This window comes from Saccopteryx bilineata, chromosome 4 (genome assembly GCF_036850765.1).
Source record: "Saccopteryx bilineata isolate mSacBil1 chromosome 4, mSacBil1_pri_phased_curated, whole genome shotgun sequence".
Classification (NCBI taxonomy): Eukaryota; Metazoa; Chordata; class Mammalia; order Chiroptera; family Emballonuridae; genus Saccopteryx; species Saccopteryx bilineata.
In genome coordinates, this window is record NC_089493.1 from 45,326,848 (window position 1) to 45,342,162 (window position 15,315).

Below are 15,315 nucleotides of genomic sequence, written 5' to 3' on the forward strand. Positions count from 1 at the left end.
TTGCTTTCTCATATGTGCCTTGACCGCGGACCTTCAGCAGACCAAGTAACTCCTTGCTCGAGCCAGCGACTTTGGGTCCAAGCTGGTGAGCTTTTTGCTCTAACCAGATGAGCCCGCGCTCAAGTTGGCGACCTCAAGGTCTTGAACCTGGGTCGTCCGCATCCCAGTCCGATGCTCTATCCACTGCGCCACTGCCTGGTCAGGCAAAAAATACATTTTTTAAAAAACATCAGGCATAAACTAATCATTCTTTTTTTTTAAGCTAATCATTCTTATAGAGAGCTTGCCTTCATGAGACGATGAAGCATGAACCCAGGAATCACCTTCTCACAGGTTGGAAGAAGAAATCCACAGCACGACAAAGCAAAGACTCAAAAGCCCAAACTCATCAGGCAATAGCTGTTATCACAGAATCCAGAGTTCAGCATGAGGATGATGATGAAGAATGAAGAAAATACATGAAAGCGACATCAAAGCATGGTAGTTAGTGCTACTACACTTTAAATAACCCTGGCTCTGCCACTCACTAATTCTAATTGTGTGATCTTGGATAAGGTACCTAGCTTATCTGTGCTCTGTGCACCTACAAAACTATTATAATAGTTTCCTGCCTACCGAACTATTACAATAATAGTCTTATGTTTTGGGTGGTAGTGAGGATTAAATCAGTTAACATAGTTCTCAAAACAGTGGCATTCATAAGTAGCATTCAAAAAATGTTAGCCCTGGCCGGTTGGCTCAGTGGTAGAGCGTCGGCCTGGCGTGCAGAAGTCCTGGGTTCAATTCCCGGCCAGGGCACACAGGAGAGGAGCCCTTCTGCTTCTCCACCCCTCCCCCTCTCCTTCCTCTCTGTCTTTCTCTTCCCCTCCCGCAGCCGAGGCTCCATTGGAGCAGGGATGGCCCGGGCGCTGGGGATGGCTCCTTGGCCTCTGCCCCAGGCGCTAGAGTGGCTCTGGTCACAACAGAGCAATGCCCCGGAGGGGCAGAGCATCGCCCCCTGGTGGGCAGAGCGTCGCCCCCTGGTGGGTGTGCCGGGTGGATCCCGGTCGGGCGTATGCGGGAGTCTGTCTGACTGTCTCTCCCCATTTCCAGCTTCAGAAAAATACAAAAAAAAAAAAAATGTTAGAAAAAAAATGCAGAATTTACTAATCTTGGTGGGAAAAAAGTATTAGTTATCATGATTGTCTTATAGTTTTGTCTAGAGCTAGCTATCAGGAAGTCCAACCTAATTATTTAATCAATCTGTAAAGTGTTTACTTTCTTGGAGCAAGGCATAATAAATGGGCAGATAAGTAATATAAATTCAACAAAAGCAGGGTGCTTACCTATGTACATTCTGAAGTGAGACAAGGATAAGATAAAATTCTTCCTTTAGTTATTCAACAACTTATTAAATAGTTTCTCTATGCCAGCCACCGTGTGAAATACTTGGATTATTCCTCTTATTTATGTGCCTAAAGTAGAATGCATTTTATAGTGTAAAAGGCACAGAAAATATAAAGGATCATTCTTTATACCCAGTAAGAAGTCTTGGGATGGCAAAGCTGTTCTAGAATGACTCGACAATAATATCAACAACCCGGATTCCATCTCTCTTCCTACTCGGTCATCATAGTGATGACTGAGGTACAGCAAGCAAGATACAACAAAGAACATTTTGACCAATTGCCATGTCTTGCCAAAACAGGGGCCACTAGCTTTCCAGACCCCAGCTGGTGGACCCATAAATCCTTGGTTCAAACACTTAGTTTTTCATTTTACTTGCAGCATTCCACTTACAGGTACCAAATTGTATTACTTAGGAACTGTGCTTGGCTGCTAAGGACAGAGACTCAAGCTAGTGGCTCAGTAAGTTGTTGCATTTTCCTAAAGTAATGGGAAGCCTAGTAGGAAGGGGTTCAGGGCTGGAACGAACGCTTTGCTGTGTTATCAGGGATTCAGGATCTTATCTTTCTGTTCAGTTATTCTGAGCATGTGCTCATGGTCTCCTGGGTACAAGACGGCTTCTAGCATGGTTTTTGCCCTCCTGCCAAGAGAAAGAAGGTAAAGGGCACAAGGCACCCATTAGCCGAGCACCGATGTGCACCCCTTTCCCAGACGTGCCACCCAGCAACTGAGAGCTCATGGACAGAACTACATGTCACATGACCAATGCAGCTGCAGAAAGCTTGGAAAATGTGTTTCTGGCCAAGTCCCAGCACACTGCCTCTCTGAAGGAAGTTAGAGATCTTTCATGAAAAGAAAAAGGGGAGGAAGAATACTGGGTAGGCATCTAGCAGTAACTGCCAGAAACCAATGGCCCGTCCTGGACAGCACTTCATCTTGCTAGATGGCACCTCTCTGATGAGAGGTCATGGCTGGTCTCTCAGATGCTATCCTGCAAAGGCCCAACAGGAGTCTTGAAACATCAGATCATTACAGATTCACATGTATTTTTTTAGATACCTTCTTGGTAATAAAGATATTTTCCATTTATATAGGATTCTTTCTCCGGTTATTTAACAAGTTAGTACGATTTTAAAATGTATTAAAACAGTTTCAGATCCATCACTGTCATGAATGATGTCAGGAAATATTTGCCAGAAGCCAAACATTTGAACAACTTAAACTATAGCATCAGAAAAACTACAATTACACTCAGGAAAGAACTGCGTGATGTGTGACATTAAAATGCAGTTCCCCAGACAACTGAGAGGGAGATAACATTCGATAAGAATGGAGCTTCTGTGAATGGCTAAGATCTTACAGAATTTGCAACACCTTTTATTTATTTATTTATTATTTATTATTTATTTATTTATTTTAGAAATCTTTAAGATATGCTTTTTTTAAAAAAAGATTTTATTTATTCATTTTATAGAGGAGGGAGAGAGAGGGAGAGAGAAAGGCAGAGGGAGGAGCGGAAAGCATCAACTCCCATATGTGCCTTGCCCAGGCAAGCCCAGGGTTTCGAACCAGCAACCTCAGGGTTCCAGGTTGACGCTCTATCCACTGCACCACCACAGGTCAGGTCTTTTATTTATTTTTATTGACAGTTAAATTATCACTTGAAAGCATCTGCTGACTAGGAAACAAATTCTCCCCAGTACTCTTAGGCTTCCTCCAGAAATAGCTACCATACTAATTATGGAGGAGATCAGGGAAAGACTTGAGTAGTGGAAATGTGCAGGTGGGATGTACAGCCTTGTCATCAGACATGGCTGTGTTGGAGATGGCACTTTTTGCAGATGTAAGCTGAGACAGTGTTCAGATAATCTTTGTCTCAGTTGACAGAACACTGCCCCAGTGTTCTCATCATACATGAGTTTGACAACCTTCCTGCCTTCCTTTTTTTTTTCTTTTACGTGAGAGGACAGGAGATAGAGAGACAGACTTCTGCATGTGCCCCGACTGGGATCCACCCAGCAACCCCCTGTTTGGAGTCAATGCTCTGACCAACCGAGCTATCCTCAGCATCTGGGCCCAATGCTCAGACCAATCGAGCTACCCTCAGTGCCCAGGCTGATGCTTGAACCAATTGAGACACTGGCTGTGAGAGAAGAGGAAGAGAAGGTGGAGAGGGAGGAGGAGAGAAGCAGATGGTTGCTTCTCATGTGTGCCCTGACTGGGAATCTAACCCAGGAATGTCTGCATGTTGAGCTGACGTTTTATCCACCGAGCAAACCTGCCAGGGAGATAACCTTTCTTGAATTCTGTCATTTCCACTGTGCCTGCTTGAGAACTCAAAGCATGGGTATTTAAGGCCATGGCAGACAGAGCTGCCATAGCAGCTTGGTGGCCATGGAGGTCGAGCAGCAGGCGGTGGCTGTGAGGGAGAGTGGCTGGACTTCCTGTGGGCAGGCACGGTGGTTCTTCCAGGGCTGCCTCCACATTTTACTGAAGCATTCTTCTTTGCTGAGACCAGCAGGTTGACAATTACATTTTTGCGCTCTCCAAATTGGATAGATTGGATTCCCTAGATGTGGTGAATCAAGATAGTATAATAGAGTGGAGGTACTCCCCACAGAAGGCAGAGCAAATCTATATCACTGTGGTTTCCAAGGTTCTTCATACCTGGGCATTCCATTCAATCCATCAAAGAATCCTGAAACAGCTCATGACAGTGGCCACATAGCAAATTACCTACACTGACCTTTCAAGTTTAGTTATTCTTGGAGACATTTAAGCTCAGTAAATAAAGAAGCTTACGTAGCAGGCTAGAGAACCCTTCAGCTAGAAGGTGAAAGTTTTTGTGCAGTACCCGAAGGCAATGAAAATGATGTAATTTGCATTCTGTGCTTCTTGTGTTTGCTATATGCTCAACAGCTTGTCCGGCATGGATAGGAAAAAAGCCATCAACTATATCTGGAGAAGTATGTCCTGTGACAATGAGTTGGAATAGGGAGCTGGACTTGAATCTCAGGGAGGAGCAACTTTTTGTGTCATTGCATTGCTGTGTCTCATGGGTAAACCAGGAGTTTTTACAGAACAAGAATTGAATAGGATAAATACATGGTACATAATAAAGCCACAAAACAGTTATCATGAAAGACCAAATAAGCCTGTAGGCACCTGTCATTGTTTTTGGATGGGAGCAACTCTAAAGCTTCTGAAACATTTCCAATACACTATGAGAAAAACAGAAATTATATTTTATCATCTCAAGATCGTCTTGTGGGGGGACTTGCCAAATGGCCAGAGAGTCATCCAGATTCTTTGCACACATTTTTTTTTTTAGATTTGTGGCCTGCCACTGATGGAGGAAAGTGGCATTTGTAAAGTTCATCTTGTCCTGAATGTAAGCACACGGCCTTCTGAATGCCTTTGAGATCTCCATCAGGGCTGGAATACTGAGGAGTCTAAACAATGCTCAGAGAATGTATACATCTCCAAATGTCTACATTAGATTGGGAGGGTGGGGGGATTTGTGGCATAACTGTAGCTCAGGGTTAACAGCCATGTATAACCAAGTGTTTGCTCTTTTTTTTAGGAGGTTAAAGTCTTACAATCAAATCTTGTGCTGGTATCACTTTGGGATATGGCCTTGAGCCAGTATTTATAGTGGATTTCAAGAAAATCTTTGAAGTTTGAACCACACTAGACTGTTGTAGTTCTTAAATGTTTATACTGTATTTCTAATAAGTTCTTTAAGGAAAAATTAACTGTATATATATATATATAGGCTATCTTATTTATTTATTATTGATTTTAGAGAGAGAAACAGAAGATGATGATGAAGAAGAAGAAGAAGAAGAAGAAGAAGAAGAAGAAGAAGAAGAAGAAGAAGAAGAAGAAGAGGAGAAATCAACTTGTTCCACTTATTTATGCATTCATTGGTTGATTATTGTATGTGCCCTGACTGGGGATCGAACCCACAACCTTGGCATATTGGGGTAATGCTCTAACCAGCTGAGCTGCAGGGCCAAGGATGTTTCAGTTTAAATATTATTGACTCCTCTTTAGGAAAGATGATTACTGTGCCCATCTCTCTCTTCCCAATTCTTGGTTTTGCTTCATTGTATTATTATATTATTATATATTTCCAGATTAATACTGTCCATGATCTGTTCTGTAATAATGATTCTCAAAGTCATTTAGTATTGGCTTTATACTTTGTATTTTTATATTAAAATATTTGAAATTGGTTTTATATTTAAATGCTTATCATCACTTGTTTATTCTTAAGTTCTCTATTTTGATTATCTCTTAATTAGCAAGCTCTTATGTCAAGTGGTTTTCTCAATAAGGATTGATAGGAGTTGTGTTTTCTAAGTTCATACATGTTTGAGATGGTGTGTCCCTATACTTGAATGCTTTCTTGAGCAGGTATAATTTACTTTCCTTAAAGCTATAAAGTTGCCTCACCCCCCTCCACCCTTTTTGGTGATGAATGTTCTTATAGAAAAATTGAAGTCTGTGCCTTTACTCTGTACCTCATTGAGACAATTTGTTGTCAGTTTGTTGTCTGGATGCTTGAAAAACTATCCTTAAAGCTGTTTTTATCCTTGGAGTTTATCCAGCTCAGTGTTAAGCATTCTGTCTTGAATTTTTCTACAACATACTGTTCTAGAAAACTATATACATAATTTTGCAAATTGTATTTTTACTGTTTTAGAGAAATTTTTTTTTTTTATTGAGCTATATAATTCATACACCACAAAATTTGTTCTGGTAAAGTGTGCAGTTCAGTGGTTTTTATATCTTTTTTTGTGTGGCAGAGACAGAGAGAGTCAGAGAGAGGGACAGATAGGGACAGACAGACAGGAAGGAAGAGAGATGAGAAACATCAATTCTTTGTTCCGGCTTCTTAGTTGTTCATTTATTGATTTCTCATATGTGCCTTGACTGGGGGACTACAGCAGACTGAGTGACCCCTTGCTCAAGCCAGCAACCTTGGGCTCAAGCTGATGAGCTTTGCTCAAACCAGATGAGCCTGCGTTCAAACTGGCGACCTCGGGGTTTTGAACCTGGGTCCTCCGTGTCCCAGTCCAACACTCTATCCACTGCGCCACCGCCTGGTCAAGCACTGCCAGATTATTTTCTAAAGAAGCTGCCCTATATTATACTCCTCCCAGTGTGTAAGTACTGTATTTCAATTTCCTCACATCCTCAGAAACACTTGTTCTTACCTATCCTTTTTAATATAGCCATCCTACTGGGTATGAGGTAATATTCACTCACACCCTGATTTACATTTCCCTGGTGGCTAATGATGCTGAGCTTCTTTTCATATGCTTGTTGGTCAAAGAAATATATTTCTTGGAAGAGATGGCTAGTCAAATCCTCTGCCCATTTTTAAATGATATGATTGGTTTATTTATTATTTATTTATGTTTCATGTATTTCTCTTTTTAAAGTAATAAGCTAATGTGCTAACTTTATTGTTTTAAACAGTACTCATAAAATAATGAATGCTTAGTTGATTTAATGATGATGTCTTTATATTGAAATTAATTTGGTCTCTGAAAAATCCTCTGAGAGTCAGTATATCCCCTGCAAGTAACTAAATTCATTTTCAGATCAGGACATTTTCGATGCTTTAATTTCATCTCATATTGTAGCTTCAATTTCTGAAGTATCATAGTCCCTCATCATATCAAACTCAAACCACGGTGGACTCCACTTGTGAGCTTCTTTCATTTGTTCTTCAGTTAAATAAAGATCAAATCTGATTCCTTTAATATTAAACTTTGAACATTCCCAGCATTTGGATCAGAGCTTAGGCTTCATTTTACTTTCAACCGATTAACAGGAACGTCTTGGCTAGATTATTGTACTGTTGGCTTTACATTAATACCCAAAGTGTTGTCTTTAGGAAGGGCAAGCTGTCATCCACCCCTTTCTCTAATTTGACCACCTGGATTCCAGGATTATAAACTTCAAAGCAAATCTCAACACCTTGCCCTTCAATAGTATTCCTTAGGATAAAAGTAGCTCCAGGCCCTGTTTCCTGATCTCTGGATGCAAATCCCTAGAAACTGACTGGTTTTTCCATTAGTGTGTAGGTCAGCCAGTAGTAACACGAAGAATGCTTCTCACATAGAACTCTGGAATGTGGAGTACTTTCTCTCTTTTCTAACATATCTTTTCTTTCTATTTAAAATTTCAGAGGATTTGTTCTTCCTCTTGGAGAAATGAATTCAGGACCCAAGAACCTGGTTTCCTGGTGCAGGGGGCAGCACTTATCCACGATGACTGTTATTAGAGGCGGCTGGAATGCACAGGGCTGGGAAGGTCCAGTGCTCTGCTGCCCACTGTGCTAAGCAGCCTGGCCCTGAGCCCGTTCTGTGCCCTGGCTCACCAGACTCTCTCCACTTATGACTGGTCTATTTATTATTTAATTGTAAGTGAACTTTATCTTCTTCTTTTTTTTTTTTTTTGTATTTTTCTGAAGCCGGAAACGGGGAGAGACAGTCAGACAGACTCCCGCATGCGCCGGACGGGGATCCACCCGGCATGCCCACCAGGGGGCGATGCTCTGCCCACCAGGGGGTGATGCTCTGCCCATCCCGGGCGTCGCTCTGTTGCGACCAGAGCCACTCTAGCGCCTGGGGCAGAGGCCGAGGAGCCATCCTCAGCGCCCAGGCCATCCCTGCTCCAGTGGAGCCTCGGCTGCGGGAGGGGAAGAGATAGACAGGGAGGAAGGAGAGGGGGAGGGGTGGAGAGGCAGACGGGCGCCCCTCCTGTGTGCCCTGGCCGGAATCGAACCCGGGACTTCTGCACGCCAGGCCGACCCTCTACCACTGAGCCAACCGGCCAGGGCTGCACTTTATATATTGTAGATAACTAATCCATATCAGATTTATGATTTACAAATATTTCTACCATTATCTGCATTGTTTTTCCCTTTTCCAATAGTATCCTTTGAAGCTCAAGCGTTTTAATTTTGGTAAAGTCTAATTTTTTTTTCTTTTGTTGCTTCCATTTTTGATGTGATTCTAAGTCTAATTGCTTAATCCAAGGTCATGAAGATTTATGGCTATGTTTTCTTCTGAAGTTTATAATTTTTGCTTAGATTTAGGTCTTTGCTCTATTTGAGTTAACTTTTGTATGTGGTGTAAAGTAGAGATCTAACTTATTAAAGTAATAAGCTAGTGTGCTAACTTTATTGTTTTAAACAGTACTCATAAAATAATGAATACTTAGTTGATTTAATGACGATGTCTTTATATATGAAATTAATTTGGTCTCTGAAAAAATCCTCTGAGAGTCAGTATATCCTCTGCAAGTAACTAAATTCATTTTCAGATCAGGACATTTTTGTATGCATGTAGGTATCCAGTTATCCTAATCTCATTTGCTGAGAAGAGTTTTCTTTATCCTGTTGGATTATCTTGCCACCCTTGTTGTAAATCAATTTAACACAAATATAAAGGCTTATTTCTGGTAGAGAAATACACTTTTATTAAATCTTGCCTATATCCTCTCTTTTGTTGAGTTCTTTATCTCAGAACCCTAATTACCATATTCCCCCATGTATAAGACGCTCCCATGTATAAGATGCACCTTAATTTTGGGGCCCGAAATTTGGAAAAAAATGTATTACATAAAGTTATTGAACCCAAGTTCTATTCATCATTCATCATAAAATTCATACAACTTCTCATCACTGTCAAAACTCCCATCCATTAGCTTGTCCTCATCTGTCTGATGACGAATCACTGTCTTCAACAATGAGCGCAAAAACAAGCGCAAAAAAGTGAGAAATGCAAGTTTGAAAAAATCTACAACCACTGTATAAGACGCATTTAGTTTTTAGACCCCAAAATTTCTGGAGAAGTGTGCGCCTTGTACGTGGGGAAATGCGGTGTTCTTATACAGGTCATCTCTGTCTTCTCTAGAGGTGGATTAAGGTCAGTTGAGGCCCTGGGCCTGGAAGAAAATATTGGGCTCCTTAAGAAAAAGAGACAGAGAAAATAAAAACACATGTTAACCATATTTTTAAATAAATAAAAAATATTATGTACTATTAATGTTAAAATTGCACATATGAAACCAAACTTGGTGTCATTAGAAAAAAGTGTAAAGTTAGGGTTTTGCGGGGCCTTTCCGAAGTCGGGGCCCAGGGTACGCACCTGGTGCACCGGCCGTTAAATCCACTGCTGGTCTTTTCTCCTATCCAAGTACAAACCAGGCCCGACCCTGCTTAGCTTTGGACGAGATCGGGCGCGTTCAGGGTGGTATGGCCATAGACCACTGCTGATCTTTTCTAATAGCTTTCATCTTCCTTTTATTGCATTCATTCTTGCACCTTACTTCGTGTCAGTAATTGAATTTTCAACAGTGTCTATTTTGTACATGGTTCTAACTGATTCCATTATCATAAGGATCCTCAATTTATTTCCTTAGATCTGCAACTCCTTTGACAATTCTATTATTTTATTATGTTTTTTATTAAGTTGTTCTGTAGCAGAAAGCATTTGTGAGGAATTTGCTTTGGTTCTATGAATGTTGTTTTCTTCTTGTTAGGTTCGGGTCCAGTGCTCCTTACCAAAACTCCTCAGGTTAAGGTGATGTGGCGCTAGCGCAGTTCCGGGTGTCAGTGCAATCCTCGACCCCCAGCTGCTGAGCGGGCAGCCCCCGTAAGTCTCCACCAGTAAACCACCTCCCATCACTTATCAAAGCATTCTGTTATTCAGCCATTATTCTCCAACCCTCAGACCTCCTACCAGTTAATCACCTCCTATCACTTATCTAAACATTCTATTACTTAGTGAATAGGCATCACCCTTTCCCAAAATTATCCATCAAAACTAACTTCCTTACTAGCCTTGCTCACTAACCCTATAAAAATTTAAATCCCCAGACCGTTGGGGCTGATACATAAATAAATGTTTGCAGATGCATTAGTAAATTTCTCATAAAACTCACCAGGCCTTGTGTGTCGATCCTTGGGTGATCTAACACTTCTCAGTTGCATTCTTTGTCTTTACATCTTCTACGTGCTGTATTCTTTCCCCTTTGCTTAATTTATTCTGTTTGGCTGATCTGTGTTCGCACAGTTACCGGGCTGTTTGTCTTCTGTCCATGCCTGGTATTACTGAGGGTGACTTCGTTGTGTTTCCCATCGTAGTGGATGCCCATTTGTTTTTCTGACTCTGCTACAGTTTTTTATCTTAAGGAGTTTGTGCTATCTCTCTTCTTCTGTGAGGAATTGTGAAAGTTGGGAGTGTTCAGCTGTGGAAGAGTTTACTCTCCATTAGCACCTGTCTTATTAGCATTCTTTCGTTCTTCTGAGATGGTATCAAACATCCTTTACAGTGACATGCGACGAATAGGGGCATGCCTACACTCTTCCCTCATGAGGTGTCTGGATAGTTTCCTCAATTCCCTTGAGCCTTCCCTTCCATCTCAGAGAGTAAGCACAGTGGCCATATTCTTTCATTTTCTCTCTAAAAGTCCTCCCATTCCTTCTCAGTCAGAAGAGAAGAAAGGTAAGGGTCTTCCTTCAATTTGCTATATTTCAGGGATTTAGTGAGACCTCCAAGAATTCCATTAACTCCACAGTCCTGCTTCTGAAAGTTAGGAGAGGGATAAGGATACTTTTCTTGTGTACGTTTCCACCTTGATCCAGAATCTCCTTCAAAGTTTGAATTTCATATATAGAACCTCCATCAAGTGCACTTAAAAAAATGTGCTTTTTTCCCAATTACCTTTGCCAAATGCCTAATGTTAGTTAACCTGTTACCCTTGACTCTGTACAGATATCTACATAGATAGCACTGCAGTATTCAGTCTGGGACACTGTGTATCTCACTCACCTGTCTCTGTTCTTTCACTACACTAGAGATGAAAGAATTAAAAAAAAACAATCCTTGACCAGTCAGGGGATATACAAGAATCATCAAATGAACGCCGAAATAAGTGGAACAACAAATCGATGTTTCTCTCTCTCTAAAAAAATTAATTAAAATAAAATAAAATAAAAAATCAGTGCAGTAGTAGAGCAGTGACCTGGGATGCTGAGGACTCAGGTTTGAAACCCCGAGGTTGCTTGCTTGAGAATGGGCTCATCAGCTTTAGCGCAGGATCGCTGGCTTGAGTGTAGGATCACAGACATGACCCCATGATCACTGCCTGAGCCCAAAGGTCACTGGCTTGAGCAAGAGGTCACTGGCTCCACTGGAGCCCCCCACACCCCATAAAGGCAGGTATGAAGGCAATCAATGAACAACTAAAGTATCTCAACTACAACTTGATGCATCTCATTTCTCTTCCCGTTTCTCTCTCTTTCAAAAAAATTGAAATAAAATCAATAAAAATAAAAAATAAAAAATTCTTGGCTTTTGGTAGAAAGTAACTCCTAGGTTGGGTCCAAGGTAAAAATGGGTCATGGACTGGGTTAAAAGCATAGATGCTGTCACAATTTCTGGCTGTGAATGTTCATAGCTCTATTGGTGAACCATATTATGCTAATAAATTCTGTGGGACATATCCCTCTTCTTTTAGTTTATTTCTCCTTTTTCTCTTGTTTCTACTTATAACCACCCAACTACCTACATTTCACTGTCAAAATGTTTAGATAATGTTGGCAATTTTAAAGCTTCCTTATATTACCTCTGGGCATTTAGCTAGAAGGTATTGCCTCCATTTTACAAGTACAGTCAATATATTTTAGATTTTGTATTAATAATTGACAACAAATGTGCTAATGTCTCAGTGGCAGTGTTTATAATAAAATGCTAATTTTTAGGGTAAAATTACATTAGGAATTTTCTTTGGTAAATATATTAGTTAATGTTTATAATTTTTTAACATTTATTTTATTGATTTTAGAGAGAGGAAAGAGCAAAAAAGAGAAATATTGATGTCTTCCTGTATGTGCTCTTACTGGGGACCAAACCCACAACCTCTGTGCTTCAGGGGGATGCTCCAACCAATAGAGCCATCTGGCCAGGGCTGTTTACAAATGTTTTTATTTTATTTTATCAAAAGTTTTTTTGTTGTTAACAAATATTTTTAAAGAAGGCAAAAGATTCCCCCCCCCAACCTTTATTAAAAGCATCACCATCAAATCCCTCCGTTTTAAAGTACCTCACTTGGTATCTTTGTTTTCCTTTGTTAAATATAAGACCATCCTTTATTGTTGTGTTCAACTATGCTCGAAATAGTGGACAGCAGCAGTGCAGTTAAAGGGAAAAAATGTTGCAGGACCTTGTCAACGGGAGAAAAACTTATAATAAATATTAGGAGGGTGACAAAGAGACTTTCCAAAGGATGTTCATATTTATTGATTTATGTCATTTGATTTTTAATATAGACATTAAATCACTATCTTTTAAAAAACCCCACTTACATGATTATTTCTTCTATTTTAGACTGAAGATGCCTAAGAGGTCAATTTCTCTTTTTCTTTCCTTAATGTTTAGAATAGAGCAATACCTGGAGCAGACATTCAATGAATACTAATTATAATGACCGAGCTTCTTTATGAGTATAGAATAATTCCAGGGGCTTCCCTCCTGGTTTGTTTGATCCTTCGCTTTCTAATACTTGTTTATATGTCAGAAAATCAGCATTAGAAACTCTCTGGCAAATCAGAAGATAATTTGATACGTCATCTTTGGCATTATGAAATAATCCCTCAAATGAGGGAAAAAGTCCATTTTAAAATCTTAAAATAGTCAAGGCAGATGCCACTGGCTGAGTCCAGTTTGATCAATAACGTTTCACAATTTGTACCAGCATCAGGGGAAAGGAGCTTCGCTTCGCTTGCAAATCAATCGCTCCAGGGTTAAAGTTCTGGCCACCACAAATATCATCTCTCTAGATATAGGGGTCACATGAGGACCACTTGGTGTAACACTCCCACTGAAACTGGCTAGAGGGTCCGCTGCACATATTTTAAACTAACGAACGTAAGAGTTTCAAGTCATACTATTCTCTTGCCCTAAAAGCAAGAGCTTGCCTACAGCTTAACCCATTCTCTTTCTACGAGGCCACCTGCTCGCCCCTCTTTCCCAGGGCGCGGGGATGAGAGAACTTCTGTTGCAGCACTCTACCTATCAATAAAAAGAGAGGGGCTGACCGGGCGTCCAGACAGTGTCTCCTGCCAAGGTTCCAGCTCCAGACACCTGTCTCCTTTCGGATTCCGTTCCTCGCCACTTGTGGAGACCGACTCCTTTCCTCTCCGCCGGAGCCGAAAGACCTCCGGGGTGGGTCGGCAGCATCGCCCCAGACCCGCAGCCTTGCCGCAGCTCGCCCCGCGGAGCCCCTCCGCGGGCCGCCTAGGCAGCCCCGACCCCTCCGGGGCGCCGGGCCAGGGGCGGGGCTAGCCCCGTGACGCGAGGCGGCACCCACCAATGGGAACGCCCTGCGGCGCCGGCCGAGCCGCTAGCCCATAAAATAGAGCCGGGGGGTGGTTCCTGTCACTTTATTCCCGACAGGTCGCCGGCCCCTCTCCCGGTTTTCTGGCTACAGCCCATTGCCCGCGGCCTCCGGCGAAGTTTAGTTGCAGCCCCTCAAGCATCCCGAGGTCCTTCCCGAGCGGCAGCGGCGGGTCCATGGAGAAGGGCCCCGTGCGAGCGCCGGCGAAGCCGCGGGACCGCAGGTACAGCAATGGGTGCCTGGACGGGGAGCCGCCGCGGCCCGGGCCGAGCCGACCCGCCGAGAAGTCGCCGCGGCTGGAGACCAAGAGAGCGCAGCTGGCGGACGGCTGGAGGGGCGAGCGGCCCCGCAGCGAGGAGGACAACGAGCTGAACCTCCCCAACCTGGCGGCCGCCTACTCGACGATCTTGCGCTCGCTGGGCGAAGACCCCCAGCGGCAGGGGCTGCTCAAGACGCCCTGGAGGGCGGCCTCGGCCATGCAGTTCTTCACCAAGGGCTACCAGGAGACCATCTCAGGTCAGCGAGCCCGCCGGGCGCGGGAGGCGGGCGCGGGGGGCGCGCGAGGGCTCCGGGAAGTTTGGAGTTGCCTCACTCTTGGCAGAGAGAGTCGAGTGCTGCCACCTTCCGAACCTCGCCCTCGGACCGGGCCCGGCTGCCTCTGCTCTCGAGGTCTCCCTTTCGGCAGGTCAGGGGTGAAGCCTTGGCTGTGTGTGCCCGGAGTGCCCGGGGTGATCCCTCACCGCCAACTCGGGGGACTTGCTAGGCACCCGGGTCTTCGGAAAGTTGTAACTCTCTGTGGGTCACATCGAGTTCACTCTAGCTCAGGACTCTTCCGGAATTTGTTGCAGTTCTGAGCAAAGGCTTCTCGGAGTTTGAGGTGTGAGGTTTCTGGGGCTAGTTTGCTGCTTAAAGCCTTCTGCCTCTATTCTCCCTCAAAGCAAGAAAGTGATCAGGCATTTTCTCTGAACTCTGGGACACAGGGTTGAGTTCCTGTCACCAGGTAACCCCCCCCCCACACACACACACACACATACATAAACTCCAAAATATCTGAGTTGGCCCAGTGCTATCACTCAGGGACAGACTTTGACCCAAGGGAAGGGAAAGCACAGGGTGGGGGGTGCAGAGGGAGTGGAAAATGACTGGGAACTTTGAGACGTATTTGCTGGGTGAGTGGTGTCGATCTTCAATTTAAAGAGAGAGCGAGAGACAGAGAAACAAAGAGCCCCTGACTTATACAGCTGGGACCACAGGATACTCTGTAGTTCACATCTTTGGTGCCTCGTGGTGACATTTACTTCTTTGGCCTAAGAAACTTTCTGCTTTAACAGTTTCTCAAAGAATAGCGGTGCTGCTTTTTAGGTAGCCTCCCCGCCACTGTTATTTCCCTGGTGGAGTATCTGGCAACTAACTCCCTGAATAGGTCCTGGGAAGAACCAAGTTATTTTTGCCCAGCCTTCCACACCCCAAAGGAAGGGTGGCAAATCAGAGTAGGAGAGGGGTGGGGCC

At 43.1% G+C, this 15,315-nt stretch overlaps 1 protein-coding gene and 2 pseudogenes across 1 annotated transcript in view; 2 read left to right on the forward strand and 1 right to left on the reverse strand.

Moving 5' to 3' along the window:
• The first annotated feature begins 3,196 nt into the window (after positions 1 to 3,196).
• On the forward strand, positions 3,197 to 4,885 carry LOC136335421 (geranylgeranyl transferase type-1 subunit beta pseudogene; annotated as a pseudogene).
• Positions 4,886 to 6,999: 2,114 nt separating this feature from the next.
• LOC136335422 (large ribosomal subunit protein bL19m pseudogene) lies at positions 7,000 to 13,984 on the reverse strand (annotated as a pseudogene).
• The window catches only part of GCH1 (GTP cyclohydrolase 1), a 61,879-nt gene continuing 60,396 nt past the window's right edge, over positions 13,833 to 15,315 (forward strand). The window contains exon 1 of the mRNA XM_066276272.1: positions 13,833 to 14,322. Within this exon, the coding sequence (XP_066132369.1) occupies positions 13,983 to 14,322 (340 nt within the window). The 5' untranslated portion in view covers positions 13,833 to 13,982. The remainder of the gene's footprint in view (positions 14,323 to 15,315) is intronic.